A 16,342-nucleotide genomic window follows, 5' to 3' on the forward strand; every position below is an offset into this window, starting at 1 on the left:
GCAAAACTTGATGCAGATCAACAGTCAGTTTTTCATTCAAAACCGATAATTTGTTACAAGTTACATCTATTCATTTAGTATGCAAACATTTTCGATTAAAAATTATTGAATAAAAATTTGATTTACAAAATGTCACAAATTCAAAGTCAGTTATATTACAAGATCAAACAGGTTTGTTGCATTTTGACTTCATTTTTGTTAGGGATTCTGAGAACTTGTTGATTCATTTCTGAATATAATAAAGAGGAATATTTTGCCAATGTTAGAATGTAATTAATCACATAAAACCATAGATAGACTGTATGAATAAAACACAAAAGTCTTTGGTTCTACCACACATTATATCTACTAAGGTGAAAGTATCAGCAAACACCCGTTTTTCTATCAGTCAATCCTGTAATGTTCTCCAAAAAAAGCCGCTCGAGAAATTGCATGTAAGGCATTTTACACAGGCATGTATCGAACTGCACTCATACGTCATCAGCGAGCGTCCGCCGTGTCCTTTCAGTCACTGTACGCCTGTCACGCCGTAGTTTCCAGTCCTCTATAGGTCAAACTACAGCATCAGCTGAAGCAGAAATGATCCGATCATTAAGTTTACTCAAATATTCACTGAATGTCTCTCAACGAGCACATGTCAGGCTATTATCATCCAGCAGAGGAGTCGGGAAAAGAATAGTGCCCGCGACATTCACTGGAGGTACATATTTAATGAACATGTTTACGAACTGTTAAATAATATGATCAGCGAATTAGAACAGACCAGCATTTAATGACATCATACGAGTTGAATTATTATTTTAATCAAATAAACGCAGTCTTTTCAGTTAATAGTATGTATTTATCAGATTATAGTGTCACATGTTGACAAAATGAACACATTTATGCAGAATTATTCTATTCTAAATCGAATGATATTCTATATGTTAAGTAATGATAGCTGTCTCCGTGAATAATCTCCATATTTACATACGTATGCAGATGTAAAGACTATAGAGCACAGGCAGTAACAATGATCCAGTCCAAACCCGTCTGATTGGTGATATAATCATCAGTGCTGTTTAATTGTGATGACTCTATCTCTGTTCTTCTTCAACAGTTGATACTGATGGCAGACCTGCCAGACTGTGGAGCTGCAGCTGTGCTGGTGTCAGTGTGGCTCGCCGCTCCTACAGCACACAACAGGCCGAGACGGCAGAGGAGGAGACGCTCCACAGCATCATCACCGACACTGAGAACGTCCAAGGTCAACTAAAGCAGCAAAGCAGCATATTGAGGGAATAGTTCACCCAAAAATGGAAACTCTGTCATCATTTACTCACCCTCATGTTGTTTCTTTCTTCTGCTGAACACAAAAGGAGATATTTTGAAGAATGTTGGTAACCCGACAGTTGATGGGACTCAATTGACTTATATAGTATTGAAAAAAAATATATATATACTATGGAAGTCAATGGGGTCAATCAACTGTTTGGTTACAGACAAACAATCTTCAAAATATCTTCTTTTGTGCTCAGCAGAAGAAAGAAACTAATACAGGTTTGGAAAAACTTGAAGATGAGTAAATGATCACAGAGTTTTAATTTTTAAGTGAACTTTTAAGGGTTAGTTCACCCAAAAATGAAAATTCTGTCAGTAATTACTCACCCTCATGTTGTTCCAACCCCGTAAGACCTTCGTTCATCTTCGGAACACAAATTAAGATATTTTAGATGAAATCTGAGAGCTGGATCACTCCTCCATAGGCTTCTTCAGGGATTGAACTTGCCGGCCTCGAAAAGTTATTAAAGACATCGTTAAAATAGTCCAAGTGACTACAGTGGCTCAATCTTAAGTTTATCAAGCGACGAGAATACTTTTTGTGCGCAAAAAAAAACAAAAATAACGACTTTATTTCAACTATTCATTTCCTTCTCTTTGGGCCTCGAGTCAGTTAACGTAGTGTGATTCCGTAGAGCTACGTCACACGTAGGCTCACTATTGGCCGACGCTGGTCATGTGCGTGATGCGCGTGACGTACAACAACAGAAGCTTACGTTATTATACTAGTGAACTGACTCGAGGCCCACAGAGAAGGAAATGAATAGTTGAAATAAAGTCGTTATTTTTGTTTTTTTTTGCGCACAAAAAGTATTCTCGTCGCTTGATAAACTTAAGATTGAGCCACTGTAGTCACTTGGACTATTTTAACGATGTCTTTAATAACTTTTCGAGGCCGGCAAGTTCAATCCCTGAAGAAGCCTGGACTAGTATGGAGGAGTGATCCAGCTCTCAGATTTCATCAAAAATATCTTAATTCGTGTTCCGAAGATGAACGAAGGTCTTACGGGGTTGGAACAACATGAGGGCGAGTAATTACTAATAGAATTTTCATTTTTGGGTGAACTAACCCTTTAAGAATGATTTCTGAAGGGTCATGTGACTCTGAAGACTGGAGTAATGATGCTGAAAATTCAGCTTTGATCACAGGAATAAATAACATTTTAAAATATATTCAAATAGAAAACAGTTATTTAAAATTATAATAATATTTCACAATATTGTTTTTACTGTATTTTTGATCAAATAAATGCAGCCTTGGTGAGCATAAGAGGCTTCTTGAAAAAAAACAACAACATACAAATATCTTACAGACTATAGCGTTTGGAAATTGTAAGGATGTTCAAACTCTTGTTTCTTTGTTCAAATAAGGATCCTTCTCCAAACACGAGTTCCAAGCTGAGACGAAGAAACTGCTGGATATTGTGGCCAGATCGCTGTATTCTGAGAAAGAGGTGATATGAATTAACAACAAAAAAATTATGTAATGCTGTCATGTTTGAGCAATTCTCTTGACGCATTCAAGGCTGATCCTAGAGGATTGAACAATAAATTGTCCAGGCGGATTATTTGATTTCATCTGATTTGTCAATCATTAAAGTTGTATGATGTTTATAATCTACAATATATTGGCTGTAGGCCACCATATAGATCTGATCAAATAATAATCAAGTAATTAAATATTTAATCAGCTTGATATGGCTAAATATGGTCATTTTGGTCTTGTTGGAGTACAAAATAAATAGTGATAAATATGCCATTCAGTTTCAAGGATTGGAACCTGATATACAACTAGAAAACCACCCCAGAAATATCTATAAATTATTTGTAAAAAATGTAATAGTAATCATAAATGCATTGATGCGAGTGTGCTGGAAGTCCATCTAACGGTCAGTGACTCGGTCAGGTGTTCATCAGAGAGCTGATCTCAAACGGCAGTGATGCGCTGGAGAAGCTGCGGCACAAGATGATGACATCGGGAGGAGCGAGCGCAGACATGGAGATCCACCTGCAGACGGATGCAGCCAAAGGCACCTTCACCATACAGGTACTGTATCTCCAACCCATGCAGATTAAACCGCTGGTACTGCTCCGTTTTTCCAGGCTAAGTCATATTCCTTTGCCCATCACTTTATTAAAATACTCGAGACTGATAGCGTTTTAAGGGAAGATGAAGAACAGCTTTTCTTTTGCCAATCAATTTGTGTAATTCCAAAGCTGTTTTCAATTTATGAAATATCTAAAGCCACACAATTAATCATTATAAGATTGCGATCTCGATTCAGACACCCACACAATCTTCTTCCTAAATGACAGCGATTCGCGATCACATGTCATGTATAGTGTGAAACAGCTTCACAAACAGTCTTTTCATCCACACAGTGTCATTATTTCTGTCCAACAATAATTCATATTATCACAGAAATACTGGGATACAATTTTATAGTTCAGATATAAACACTGACGTCTACGGAAGCAGTCAGCAAGCTTTTGAAAGTAACTTGACGCTTCAAATACAGATTGTATGGATTACATTGTTAGGCCAGTAGGTGGCGACAAGTGAACGTTAAAAAATGTGTTTGTCATTGAATCATTCATTCAAGAGATTCGTTCAGAAACACTGATTCATATAAAGTAATGAAAAAAGTGTTTATGAGTGAGTCATTGATTCAAACCGATAAAAATAATAATAATTCATTCAAATTAATTAAACATTTTTAAATGGACTGCAGTAATTAATATTTTGACAGAATCTTTAGTAAATTCAGTGTTATTTTGTTTAGTTGTCTTTTCAGAATCTTTTCAGAAAATTTTGATTCTCAGTTTATCCAGAATCATGCAGCTCTACTTGACACTTTTTAGTCATACATACAAACAATTATAGATCCAGAATATTTAGCACAAGTACATTTAAAGAATCCTTTATAGAATTTTACTAGTTTTGTACATGTACTTATATTTTTATTAAATTTTTTTTGGATTGTCTAAGTTTGTTTTTATTATGTTGTTGATATTATGTTGTTAAATGTTTAATGTGTATCTGCCATGTAACGGTGATGCTGATATGGCAATAAATCTCAAATACTACTAATACAATCAACATCTACATAACTTTCCAGTGCATATGTTTTTTTTATTTTTTATCTTTTAACAGCAAACAGTGTTTTGTTTTAAGTGAACCTCTAACACTTAACAACAGTGAACAAAACCTCGGATGATTTCTTCAACGTGTCGAATCTAAATGCCTCAAGTGGCCATTGCACTCATAATCCGACAGAAACGTGTGTTTGGTTGTCATGCTCAACGCTGTAAAAAGCAAGGCATGAACATAAATCTTTAATGCACCGTGAGCAGATCTACATATAAAGTCACGACTGAAACTTTTCATTAATTTTCACATTACACTTTAATCGCGACGGTCGTGTTGGATTTAGTTTAATTGTGCATTTTTTAGCCCCTGTGTCTTGAATTTTGCCCCAAAACCCCCATTAATTTCCATCTCTGATCTGCACAGATCTTATACATGGCCTCTGCAATTTAACTGAAGGAAATCATTATAGCAGTAGATCCCTTTTAAATGCATTGATCGACATGTTTATGCTTTGATTTGTAGGACACAGGTGTCGGGATGAACAAAGAGGATCTGGTTGCCAATCTGGGCACCATCGCTCGCTCTGGATCAAAGGTGCGTCTCATTGAACTCTCCCAAAGTCTGCTATTCCTCATTCTGACAGTGGGTTTGACGTCTTCTCCTCTGGTCCATCCTCCTGCAGGCCTTTCTGGACGCTCTTCAGAGTCAAGCCGAGGCCAGCAGCTCCATCATTGGTCAGTTCGGTGTGGGCTTTTACTCCGCCTTCATGGTGGCTGATAAGGTGGACGTTTATTCTCAGGCAGCAGAACCAGACGCTCCCGGGTACAAGTGGTCCTCAGACGGGTGAGACAAATCAGAAGAGAGATGGATTTAATAACTTAATAATAATAATTTAATGTCTTTTGATTACGGCTGCTCGATTATGACAAAAATCATAATCCTTGTTGTAATTACAAGTATTTAACACTATTAGTAGTGGGCGATATGACCATTAATTGAGTAATTACAGACCGAATTTACATTTTTGGGTGAACTAACTCTTAAAGTATTTTTTCCACAATAGTGATAAATATCAAGTATATTTGATTGGAAATAAGGTTTTTGAAATGTCACTATTCTTGATATCAGTTTTGATACGACAGCAGAAACTAATAATTAAAAGTCCATTATTAAAGAAACGCAAACAGTCATTAATGCGATAAAAAACAAACAGGACAAATGCAATGCAAATGTGTAGTAGGACAGTGACGTTACATGATTTGACTGATCTGGACGTTACGTTTTAAAGGAATTGAATGTGGCACAATGGTTTTATCTTGATTATCATGTTTTCATAATAATTGAAAGCTGAAATCAAAACTAATATTCGATTCATCACAGCCCTACTTTTTATTAGCATCAGCAATCGGAACGGAACTGGAAATCTTGGCCGGCTTTTGCATTATTTGTGGATATTAGACCACTTTTAGGCATCTGAGGTTAACATTTGAATAACATGAATCACGTTTTTGTGTTTTACTGACTGAGTTTTGTGTGTCTGCAGCTCTGGGGTGTTTGAGATCGCAGAAGCCTCCGGTGTGCGCCAGGGCACTAAGATCGTGCTCCACCTCAAGGACGACTGCAAGGAGTTCTCGTCAGAAGATCGTGTCAAAGGTCTGTAAATCACCATGACATAAACATGCCGTGCTTGGAGAAGAAGCTCATGTAAGTGACTTTGGTCTGTTTTGCAGAGGTTGTGACTAAGTACAGCAACTTTGTCAGTTTTCCCATCTTCCTGAATGGACGTCGGCTGAACACCCTGCAGGTGTGTGAAGTCTGCTGATCGATGACCTTTGACCCCCCTGTGGCTGTGATCCTGAGTCCTGTTTTCCTCTCTCTCTCTCTCTCTGCAGGCGCTCTGGGTGATGGAGCCCAAAGACATCAGCGAGTGGCAGCATGAGGAGTTTTATCGCTACGTGGCTCAAGCCCACGATAAACCCCGCTACACACTGCACTACCGCGCTGACGCCCCGCTCAATATCCGCAGCATCTTCTACGTGCCGGAGATGGTGAGTGTGAGATGACAGTTATTGTACACAGTTGTGGAACTTAGTCTTTTATACACAATGCTTTTTTGCTTTAATAACTGTTTTTCTATGTATACAAGTGAGACGGATGTTTTTGACTGTATACTCGCGTCTTGCATATTTTGCATATGACGCATTATTATTAAAAACACGGCAAAAAAAGTGATATGGTCCTCACTGCAGAACACGAAATCCAGGGGGAGGAGTTGGATCCAGATCCAACTCCTCCCACCTTACACATACCTAAACCTACCCATCTCCGCCCCCTGATCCCTAACCCCACCCCTAATCCTACCCATCTCCGCCCCCTGATCCCTAACCCCACCCCTAATCCTACCCATCTCCGCCCCCTGATCCCTAACCCCACCCCTAATCCTACCCATCTCCACCCCCTGATCCCTAACCCCACCCCTAATCCTACCCATCTCCGCCCCCTGATCCCTAACCCCACCCCTAATCCTACCCATCTCCGACCCCTGATCCCTAACCCCACCCCTAATCCTACCCATCTCCGCCCCCTGATCCCTAACCCCACCCCTAATCCTACCCATCTCCGCCCCCTGATCCCTAACCCCACCCCTAATCCTACCCATCTCCGCCCCATGATCCCTAACCCCACCCCTAATCCTACCCATCTCCGCCCCATGATCCCTAACCCCACCCCTAAGATCTGGATCCAACTCCGCCCCCTGGATCTCGTGTACTTCAATGAGGTGCTACTGAAAAAAGTCGATTGATTGTTTTTTATTCCACCGCCCTGCGTCTCTAATTTTTATCCTCAAAAACACGTTCTGTGTGAATGGCCTTGTTCATTAAAGCAGCAGAGCCACTATGACTTGCATTATTCAGGACTGATGTTACTCTTTTAATAAATATAATAAAGTTCTGTAAGCTCACTTGTCAAATATTTCTTAATATTATACAATTTTACCTATTAAACATAATATCTAGCAATTTAACTATACAAACTGAGCAATTCTAATAGGGTCCTCACACCATCTGTGCTCTGGCCCTAATGACAACTGAAATATGCATTTAAATTACTCATTTGTACATTATATGCATTTATTTCAACTTAAATTACAGTAGGTTAGGTAATTTAAAAAGTATTTACAGTTTATAATTACCATTTTTTAATTATTATTCAGCTTGTTACATAATTTAACAACTGAAATATGTATTTAAAGAACTAATTTGTGCATATTTCCATTCACATGCAATTAAATTAATTGAATTAAACTTAAAAATCTTAAATAATAAACTTAAATAAAAATTGCATTAAAAAAAAGAATATTTACATCTTTAAAAATTACATTATACATCTAAAATTACTTAAAAATAATTTTATTAATTTTAAATTAATTAGCCAGTTAAATAATTTAACAAATAAAATGTCAATTTAAAACACTAATTTGTACATATTTTAATACAAATGCAATTTATTACAGTATGTACATAATTAAAATTTTCATTATAAATATTTAAAAAAATGATTATTTATTTACTCGGCCTGTTACTGTCACGGTTATGTTCCGTCTCGTCTGCACCTGTTCTTGTTAGTCCCTGATTATGATCTTAGTTCCCTCATTTACTTTGTGTGTATATTTTCTCTGTTCAGTTATTGTTTGTGTTTACTCGTGTCTGTGTTTACACACACCGTTACGCTGTTCACCTGCGTGTTGCATTGAACTTCTTATGTCTGTCTGCGTGACAGTTACATCATTTGACAACACAATTGTAACTCAAATATTCATTTATTCGTTTTAATATTATATACTGTTTTTCAGTTATACATTTTATTTAGTATTTAGTAATCACTCTTCTTTCTTCTTACAAAATAAAATAATGAATTCAAATGAATATTTCATGTCCGTTGAATTGGTAATCAGCCGTATAATAAATCCTGACTGCATTACCCCGTTTGTAAACGTGTGTGTGTGTGTGTGTGTGTGTGTGTGTGTGTGTGTGAGCAGAAACCGTCCATGTTTGACGTGAGTCGTGAGATGGGCTCCAGTGTGGCTCTGTACAGCAGGAAGATCCTGATCCAAACCAAAGCCACAGACATCCTCCCCAAGTGGCTGCGCTTCCTGCGAGGTCGGATGAGCGTCCGTACATCTGCATGAACTAATGTAAATGCCAGATAAACACATTTGAACCCAATCAAGTTTGGCCGTGTGATTGCGTTTGCAGGTGTTGTGGACAGTGAAGATATTCCTCTAAACCTCAGCAGAGAGCTTCTTCAGGAAAGCGCCCTCATCAGGTACAAACCCGCCAGAAATATGAAGTTATGCCTTCAAATAACAAGAGTAACAAACTGTATTCCTTCAGGAAACTGCGGGATGTTTTGCAGCAGCGTGTCATTCGCTTTCTTTTGGACCAGAGCAAGAAGGATCCGGAGAAATACGCTCGCTTCTTTGAGGACTACGGGCTGTTCATGCGCGAGGGCATCGTGACCACAGCGGAGCAGAGCGTCAAGGTGCGGGACGCCTCCGTCACCCTTCATGATCTGCCCGTTCCTCTCTGATGGGTTTTAAATGGATGATTCGTGTGTTCACAGGAGGACATCGCCAAGCTGTTGCGCTTCGAGTCGTCAGCGCTTCCCGCGGGACAGCACACCAGTCTGACGGATTACGCCTCTCGGATGAAGGCGGGAACGAGGAACATTTACTACCTGTGCGCACCCAACCGCCACCTGGCCGAACACTCGCCGTACTTCGAGGCCATGAAGCAGAAAGACATGGAGGTGAGACGAGAGACGGACAGGTCTACACATTCAACAACTAATGGCCAGTAAATCTAGAAGTAACAAACATAGATTTGCTGGAAACAATTGATAACTGAAATACATAAACATAAAATGAGCGTTATTCATCAACAAGGATGTTGGGAGATTTTGAGATGAACACAAGGGGGTGCAAAGACTTTTCAAATTTTCTAAATGGCCAAAATATAATGGTCAGCACAGCAGGTAAAGAAGCTTTGAAATGGCATTTATTAAAACATGTTATCTTGTCTGTGATCAAAGCATGACAAAGTATTTTTTATTGAATTTTCTCATCATTTTGACTTACAAAAAGTTTCTCGAGATTGCATATTTTCTCTCTTAAGAAAATAGACGTCCCAGACCCATTTGAAAGGTTCTTAATTGTAAATGCTTAACCAGTTGCATATAATTTAATATAGAAATACACATTTAATAATATAATATTAATTCATATATAAATATAGGGTAATAAAGAGAATATTCATTTTTATTTGAAGCCTGTCTGTTATTTTGCACCACAGAAAAAAAACCCAAATAACTAGGCCAGATCAGAAAAAGATCTTGCCTAATTATAAAACTTTTAATAAGAAAAAAATATTTAATTTATATATTATAATATATTAAATAAATAACATTGTACATTTTTAAATCTTTAAAAAAGATCAAATGGGTTTTTTAATCTTTAACCTTAAAAACATCAAACTCCAAATAAAAGATGTATTTATTTATTGCTTTTTATTTCTTATTATTGATTATTCTGTTAATCATTGTATATTATCGGATTTTTATGGGATTTCTAATAGGTCAAAAACACATGGTTGAGATCATGCTGAAATTGGATTGAAATCATAAAGACAGTAGCCTGGGAAAACCCAGACAACTTCCGGCAAATTTAGATTTGCTCTGAAAGTTAGTCTGGCAAAGAGCTCATTCAAGCCCATTTCCAATCCGTCGAAATCGAGGCACCAATCAGAAACGTTGGGGTGGGCTTTACACGATGATGACAGCGCTGGGATTTTGAAGCAGATTTTGTAGCCTACATTACAAAGATGGACGCCGCCGTCGAACATCACTCGTTCGAATCAGCTATCGCGTCTGTTTTAAGCGATTTGAACGTTTCCTTTTTGTTAAAAACCGAGTAAAGAACAACACTCGGAGATGTTTCTCCGCCGCTCTGCATATGCTATCTCCTTCATCGCTCTGATTGGGTTTAGGTCTATCCGCGACGTCCGGTGGTGACGCCCCTCTGGAAATGATTTGTCTATGACGCTTTGCCAGACCATAACTCAGTTACAACTGAGAATGGTCTGGTTTTAACCAGGCTAATAAGACAGTGGAGATGCTGAGGAAAGTGAAGTAAGAGGAAAGGCCGTGCCTGTGTTTGAGGATCTGCTCTTCCTGCAGGTGTTGTTCTGCTTCGAGCAGTTCGATGAGCTCACGCTGCTTCACCTCAGAGAGTTCGACAGGAAGAAGCTCATCTCAGCCGAGACCGACATTGTTGTGGACCATTACAAGGAGGAGAAGTTTCAAGACAGCAAACCAGGTAAGACAAAACATCAGCAAATCGATGACACGTGACATGAATTGCTCATCATTTGTGAATAACTATATATTTGACATTTTGTAAAAGCACTTTAATGTGATTTAAACATTTGGATGAGCACTGGTGATGCGTTTGTCCCGTGCAGCATCAGAGCGCTTGACCGATCAGCATGCAGAAGATCTGATGGCCTGGATGAGGAACTCGCTCGGACCGAGAGTCACCAACATCAAGGTGAAGCACTTTTCACAAACATGACCTTGTTTATGTACACGTGATGCGCATGTGCGCGCCATCTGCGTTTTCGCGGGTTTGAGGTTGGCGCAGAGATAACGAATAATCGTTCGCACCTTCGAACCCATTTCAGGGAGTGCGTTCTCGGGACACCTGGCACTGTGTTGTAGGGCTGTCAACTTTAGTCGACTAATCGGTCGATGCCGTCTTGGTCGACTGACATTCTTATTGGTCGACCAGTTGCATTTTTTTTTTTACCAATTGAAAGAAATTTTCAATGATTTACTCCTTGATATTTATTCCTTTATAAGCAGTTATACAGTATATTACTGTATTCTAAATATAATTAGCCTATGGTTTATCCCCAACTTTAAATGCTTTAATTTAGGCTATTTGTAACAGCGCCACAGTTTAGCGCACACACTTAGAACACTCGGTTCGCCCCTGTGGCTGCGCTGCTGCTTCGTGCTCAGTAAGGGATATAGCTAGTTTAGCTGTATTCATTCAGTTAGAACGCTACTTGTTTTGTTTTTTAAGTTTTTATACACTGTTTTTATCTCGATGCGGCGTGGACGCACTTGGGGAAAAAAAGAGCGCGTCGCACCGCGACCGCGTTGCTTCCATCATGAGCGCGCACACCGCGCGCCTACATTTGAAATCGAACTTGAGCGCGCAAAAGACGTGAGCAGTCCCTTTTAATGGCTTTATCATGCTGACTCAATAGATTGTGTTTTCTTGATATGTTTTTGTTTTTATTTGTACACTTGACGCATTTAAAAATAGCCTAAATAATGTAACAAAACGAAAAATAAACCTATATGCGGTCCTACAATACAGCCTATTATTATTAGGATTGTTTTTTAGGCTCTTTGGTTTTTTTTGTGTGTTTGTTTTAAAACTCCTAGATCGGCTGGACAAAAGTTAACCCATAGCTTTGAAAGTAAAGAAGAATATACAGCCTGTATAAACGAGAGCTTTTGTTAGGATTTTTCATTGTGGCAGATAGCAGTTATATTTTTTGTAGCGTGTGGTGTGGTCAGGTGCGCGATTGTGACTGTTACTATAGACCTAGCTAGGACAGTGCTCCTCACTTTTTGCAGTTAAAAAAAAAATCACTTAATTTTCATAGAATTGTATTATTATTATAGTTTTATGTATTTTTGATGTTTTTCGTTGTTGTTTTATAAATGCTCTATGACAATTGTTAAAAAATGTTCAATAAAAACATAGCGTCTTTTTTTTTTTTTTTTTTTTTTCGACTAATCGTTGCGCAGGACAAGACTTTGGTCGACTAAGGATTTCTTTGGTTGACTACAGCCCTACTGTGTTGTGCGGATCGGAGCGCGTTAAGAGTTTTCCTGTCAGAACGGTGTCGTGTTAGCGGCCCCTAAGTTAATAACTAATGATCTTCGCAACGGAAGTGAATCAATCAAAACTAACTTTAGCTGGACAATAACTTTATCCTAGAGCTGTTGTAAAGCCTAAACAATCTGTTATGGTAATTTCTACTATAACTGTAAAGCTGCTTTGAAACAATGCATACTGTTATAGGGCCAAATGGTTATGACAAGACCACTGGGTCAGAGTGTCTCTGAAACGATAAGGCTTGTGTGTTGATCCTGGTCAGCGATGCTGAGGATTTACCAACAGTGTCAGAGGAGGAGCGCACAAGACTCATCGATGCACGAGGGCAGCAAAGGCAATCGCGTCCGGTCCGAGCCAACAGAAGGTCTATGATACTAATAGGAGGAATGTGTCACAGTCCAATCAGAGTGCCTATGATGACCCCTGTCCACCGGTGAAAGCACCTGCAATGAGCAGGAGGTCATAATAAACCTCGGAGCAGAGGAAGAGGGTCGCCTGGTCCAATGAGTCCTTTACGTGTGCGCTGTTTACCCGGGGAAGTGATGTCACCAGGACACACTGTGGGACGACGACAGGCCGGTGGAGGGAGTGTGATGCTCTGGGCAACGTTCTGCTGGGAAATACCAGGGGCCTCATTTATAACCGCTGCGTACGCACAAAACAGGCCCTGAAAGAGGCGTACGCCACTTCCCACGCATAAGTTGTGGTTTATAAAAACAAACTTGACGGGAAAAATTGCCCACCTGCACGCAAACTCTGACCCATGCGTACGGACGTTTTGGAGACGGAGCAGTTTGGCGACACCGATGGTGAGAAAATCTAAAGAAAATTATACATATACAGAAAGATAATACAAATATAATTTCACAAACCTATCATCACTTGAAGCAAATATCCATCCCTTCTTAAAGGTCTGTGCCAGCGAGCGCGCTGGGCTGTTTAGTGATACTGACGCATATATAGCCTATCTAACATCAGATGAAGTAAAACCGTAAATCTTCATTATGAGTCATAATCATAAATACAGTGTATGTTCACAATAACAGTTTAAATAAATAAAAAAATGATTTAAACTATGTTTTACTTCTGATATAAACATTTAGATTAAATATGCCATTCTCATTAATGGAGTTAAACACTTAAACTACATTAAATCATTACTGAGAAGTTACAAAAAAAAATTATATTCAATAAATAGACCTATTTGTTGTGGATGCAATGCTTTTGAACACTTTTCCTCTGCCATGCTGTGCATGTTTTAACTGATAGCTAATAGCAGATTGTCTGGGAGAATTGTTTCGTGCAAATAATGCACAACAATGTCTATCTGTTTCCATTTAAAAATATAAATCAATTGAAAATACTATTTGGCCAGTGGAAAAGATTGAGAAAAACTTTCTCTGAAATGTGTTTTACACTATTTGATTTATTTATTCAAAAACAAGGCAAGGATATAGGCTACTAAAAAAAAGTTATGAATGTAATAATAACGTCTTGTACCGTTAAACATGGTATCACGTGGATGAATAATCAAATGCAAATGACATGCAGATGAGGATATGCGTAGTAAAACTAGGTGTTGTAATCTCCATATATGGTTATTTCGGGGAGGAGACGCATGTGCGCACAATCTTCCGCTGACTGGGATTTATAAAGTGAATTCTGCGCAGGTTCTGGCGTACGAACGGTTTTATAACTCTGAATATTTTTTTTCCGTACGCCATTTTTGGCTTTCGGGCGCACGTACACTTTTAGTAAGGATCCTACGCACAGTTTTATAAATGAGGCCCATGGACATTTGCAGACCAGGAGCACCTCTTCATCACACTGCTGTTCCCTGGGGGAAGCGTCTCTTTCAACAGGAGAATGTACTCGCACTGCAAACATTGATCAGGAGTGCTTTGAGGAACATGATGAAGACCTCAAGGTGTTGCCCTGGCTCAGTTCAGTCGAGCATCTGTGAGATGTGCTGGACCAACAAGTCCGATCCACAGCGGCTCCACCTCGCAACACACAGGGCTTGACGGATCGGCTGCTAATGTCCTGGTGCCAGAGACCACAGCTCACCTTCAGGGGTCTAGTGGAGTCCATGCCTGGTTTTCAAACAACACAAACCAATATACCATGTCTATTTATTTGTTTAGTAGCCAGTCATGTAATACATCCTAATCATTCTTTGCATTACAATGATAACCTGCTTAATTCAAGGCGTTATTTTGTTGTTGAATTATGTAACAGACTAACTTAAAGTCAGCATATAGCAGAAAAGACTCTCGAAAAATAAACAGTAGGGCGGGGCTTGATTTTGTCCATCAGGAATTGATCGGATCTTTTGTCGTCAAATCATTTTCATAATTTTCCTCATGCACACAGATTTTCTCTTGCGAATGCATGGATACCTGACATCTGTGATTACCGTTGCTTCCGTAGGTGACGCCGCGCCTGGACACACACCCCGCCATGATCACAGTGCTGGAGATGGGAGCCGCGCGTCACTTCCTGCGCACGCAGCAGCAGTTCGCCCGCAGCCCAGAGGAGAGAGCTCAGATCCTGCAGCCCACGCTGGAGATCAACACTGGGTACCCGACTCACACGCACTAACTATCCGACCGTCAGGACCAGAACAATCCCTAGTGGTTTACCACAGATGCAGAGAAACTGTGTATTCAAGAGGCGTTATTATTCAAAACAGTGGCAGATGAGTAACATCTGTCTGCAGAATGTATTCAGCTAAAGTACACTGGGAAAAATTAATTTGTCTTAGGGACCATTCCAAATATCTAAACATTCTTAAATCAAGACAAATTATGTAGTGTAAAATGTATAAAAAATGGAGTTTATGCTTAAAAAACGAAGAAAAAAAAAATTCTAGTGGTAAAATCTTGCTTTCCCTTTTAATGAACTGTATTTTTCTGACCCTACCGGCAGGTGATTGTTCTTATTTTAAGCATATACTTATTTTTTGGATGATTTTGTTCAGAAACCAAGCTGATTTTTGCTTCTCATGTTAATGCATCTTGATTTAAGATTTTTTTGTTAGGTATTTGTACTGGAAAACATTATTTTTGTACTGAAAATAATTGTCCAGTGTATCTAGGAGTGTGACTGACCACTAAAGTGAAGTGTACTGTGCTTGCATGAATAGAAATCCTGTGGTTTCTCTAATGTCAAGCGATTGTTTGCAGACACGACCTGATCAAGAAGCTTCACGCACTGAAGGACTCGAGCCCTGAGCTGGCACAGCTTCTCCTTGAACAGGTGAAGAGAGATTCCCACAAATACACCATTCTCTCACCTCACCTATTTAGAATTGAAAACTAAATGGCTTTTTTTTTTACGCACCAGATTTACGACAACGCCATGATCACGGCCGGGCTGAACGACGACCCTCGTCCGATGATCTCCCGACTGAATCAGCTCCTCACTCAGGCGCTGGAGAAACACTGATGTGTTCAGCCCGACGGACTTGTTTTGCCATCATTCGAGCCGTGTGTTGATGCACACAGACTGCCGAGGTCGTGAGCGCACTGAACACAAGCAAACGCTGTTTAGAAGACGACTTGAGAATCTTTGTGCAGGTGTGACATTGTCGTTTAGGTGAGAGTCGTGTTTTACAGCTGATGAGACTGAGATTTCACCGTCCAGCCAACAATCGTCTGATTGGAGAAAAAGAAAACCAACAATTCAGTGTTTTGTGACTGTCAGAGATGCAATCCCTGCATTTACCTGGAAATATACATGAAAAATTGCCATAGCAAGATGAAGTGGAGCGTCGTCTTATTTTCTGTCCCTTTTTCACTCGAAAATTATTCACATTTCAATTCATTGGCTCATTATATTAACTGCTTTTCCGTGTGTAAATTGTGATTAGAGTGATGCAAATATGAAATAAAACATGAAATGTCTTAAATGTATTTCACAAATTTTAACTTTAGTTTGAATACTTTTGTAACATTTACAAG

At 39.2% G+C, this 16,342-nt stretch overlaps 1 protein-coding gene across 1 annotated transcript; it reads left to right on the forward strand.

The window, feature by feature from the left end:
* The first annotated feature begins 500 nt into the window (after positions 1 to 500).
* trap1 (TNF receptor-associated protein 1) lies at positions 501 to 16,078 on the forward strand. The gene is made up of 18 exons (XM_056261718.1): positions 501 to 700; positions 1,100 to 1,246; positions 2,692 to 2,774; positions 3,227 to 3,367; positions 4,934 to 5,005; positions 5,094 to 5,254; positions 5,955 to 6,064; positions 6,142 to 6,215; positions 6,304 to 6,459; positions 8,451 to 8,571; positions 8,668 to 8,737; positions 8,806 to 8,953; positions 9,035 to 9,220; positions 10,646 to 10,784; positions 10,930 to 11,015; positions 14,811 to 14,959; positions 15,566 to 15,638; positions 15,726 to 16,078. Exons 1-18 carry the CDS (start codon positions 580 to 582, stop codon positions 15,825 to 15,827), a joined length of 2,139 nt encoding a protein of 712 aa, XP_056117693.1. The 5' UTR covers positions 501 to 579; the 3' UTR covers positions 15,828 to 16,078.
* Positions 16,079 to 16,342: the final 264 nt, after the last annotated feature.

The sequence above is a fragment of the Rhinichthys klamathensis genome, unplaced genomic scaffold (assembly GCF_029890125.1).
Source record: "Rhinichthys klamathensis goyatoka isolate OS25496 unplaced genomic scaffold, OSU_Roscu_1.1 h1tg000185l_1, whole genome shotgun sequence".
Classification (NCBI taxonomy): domain Eukaryota; kingdom Metazoa; phylum Chordata; class Actinopteri; order Cypriniformes; family Leuciscidae; genus Rhinichthys; species Rhinichthys klamathensis.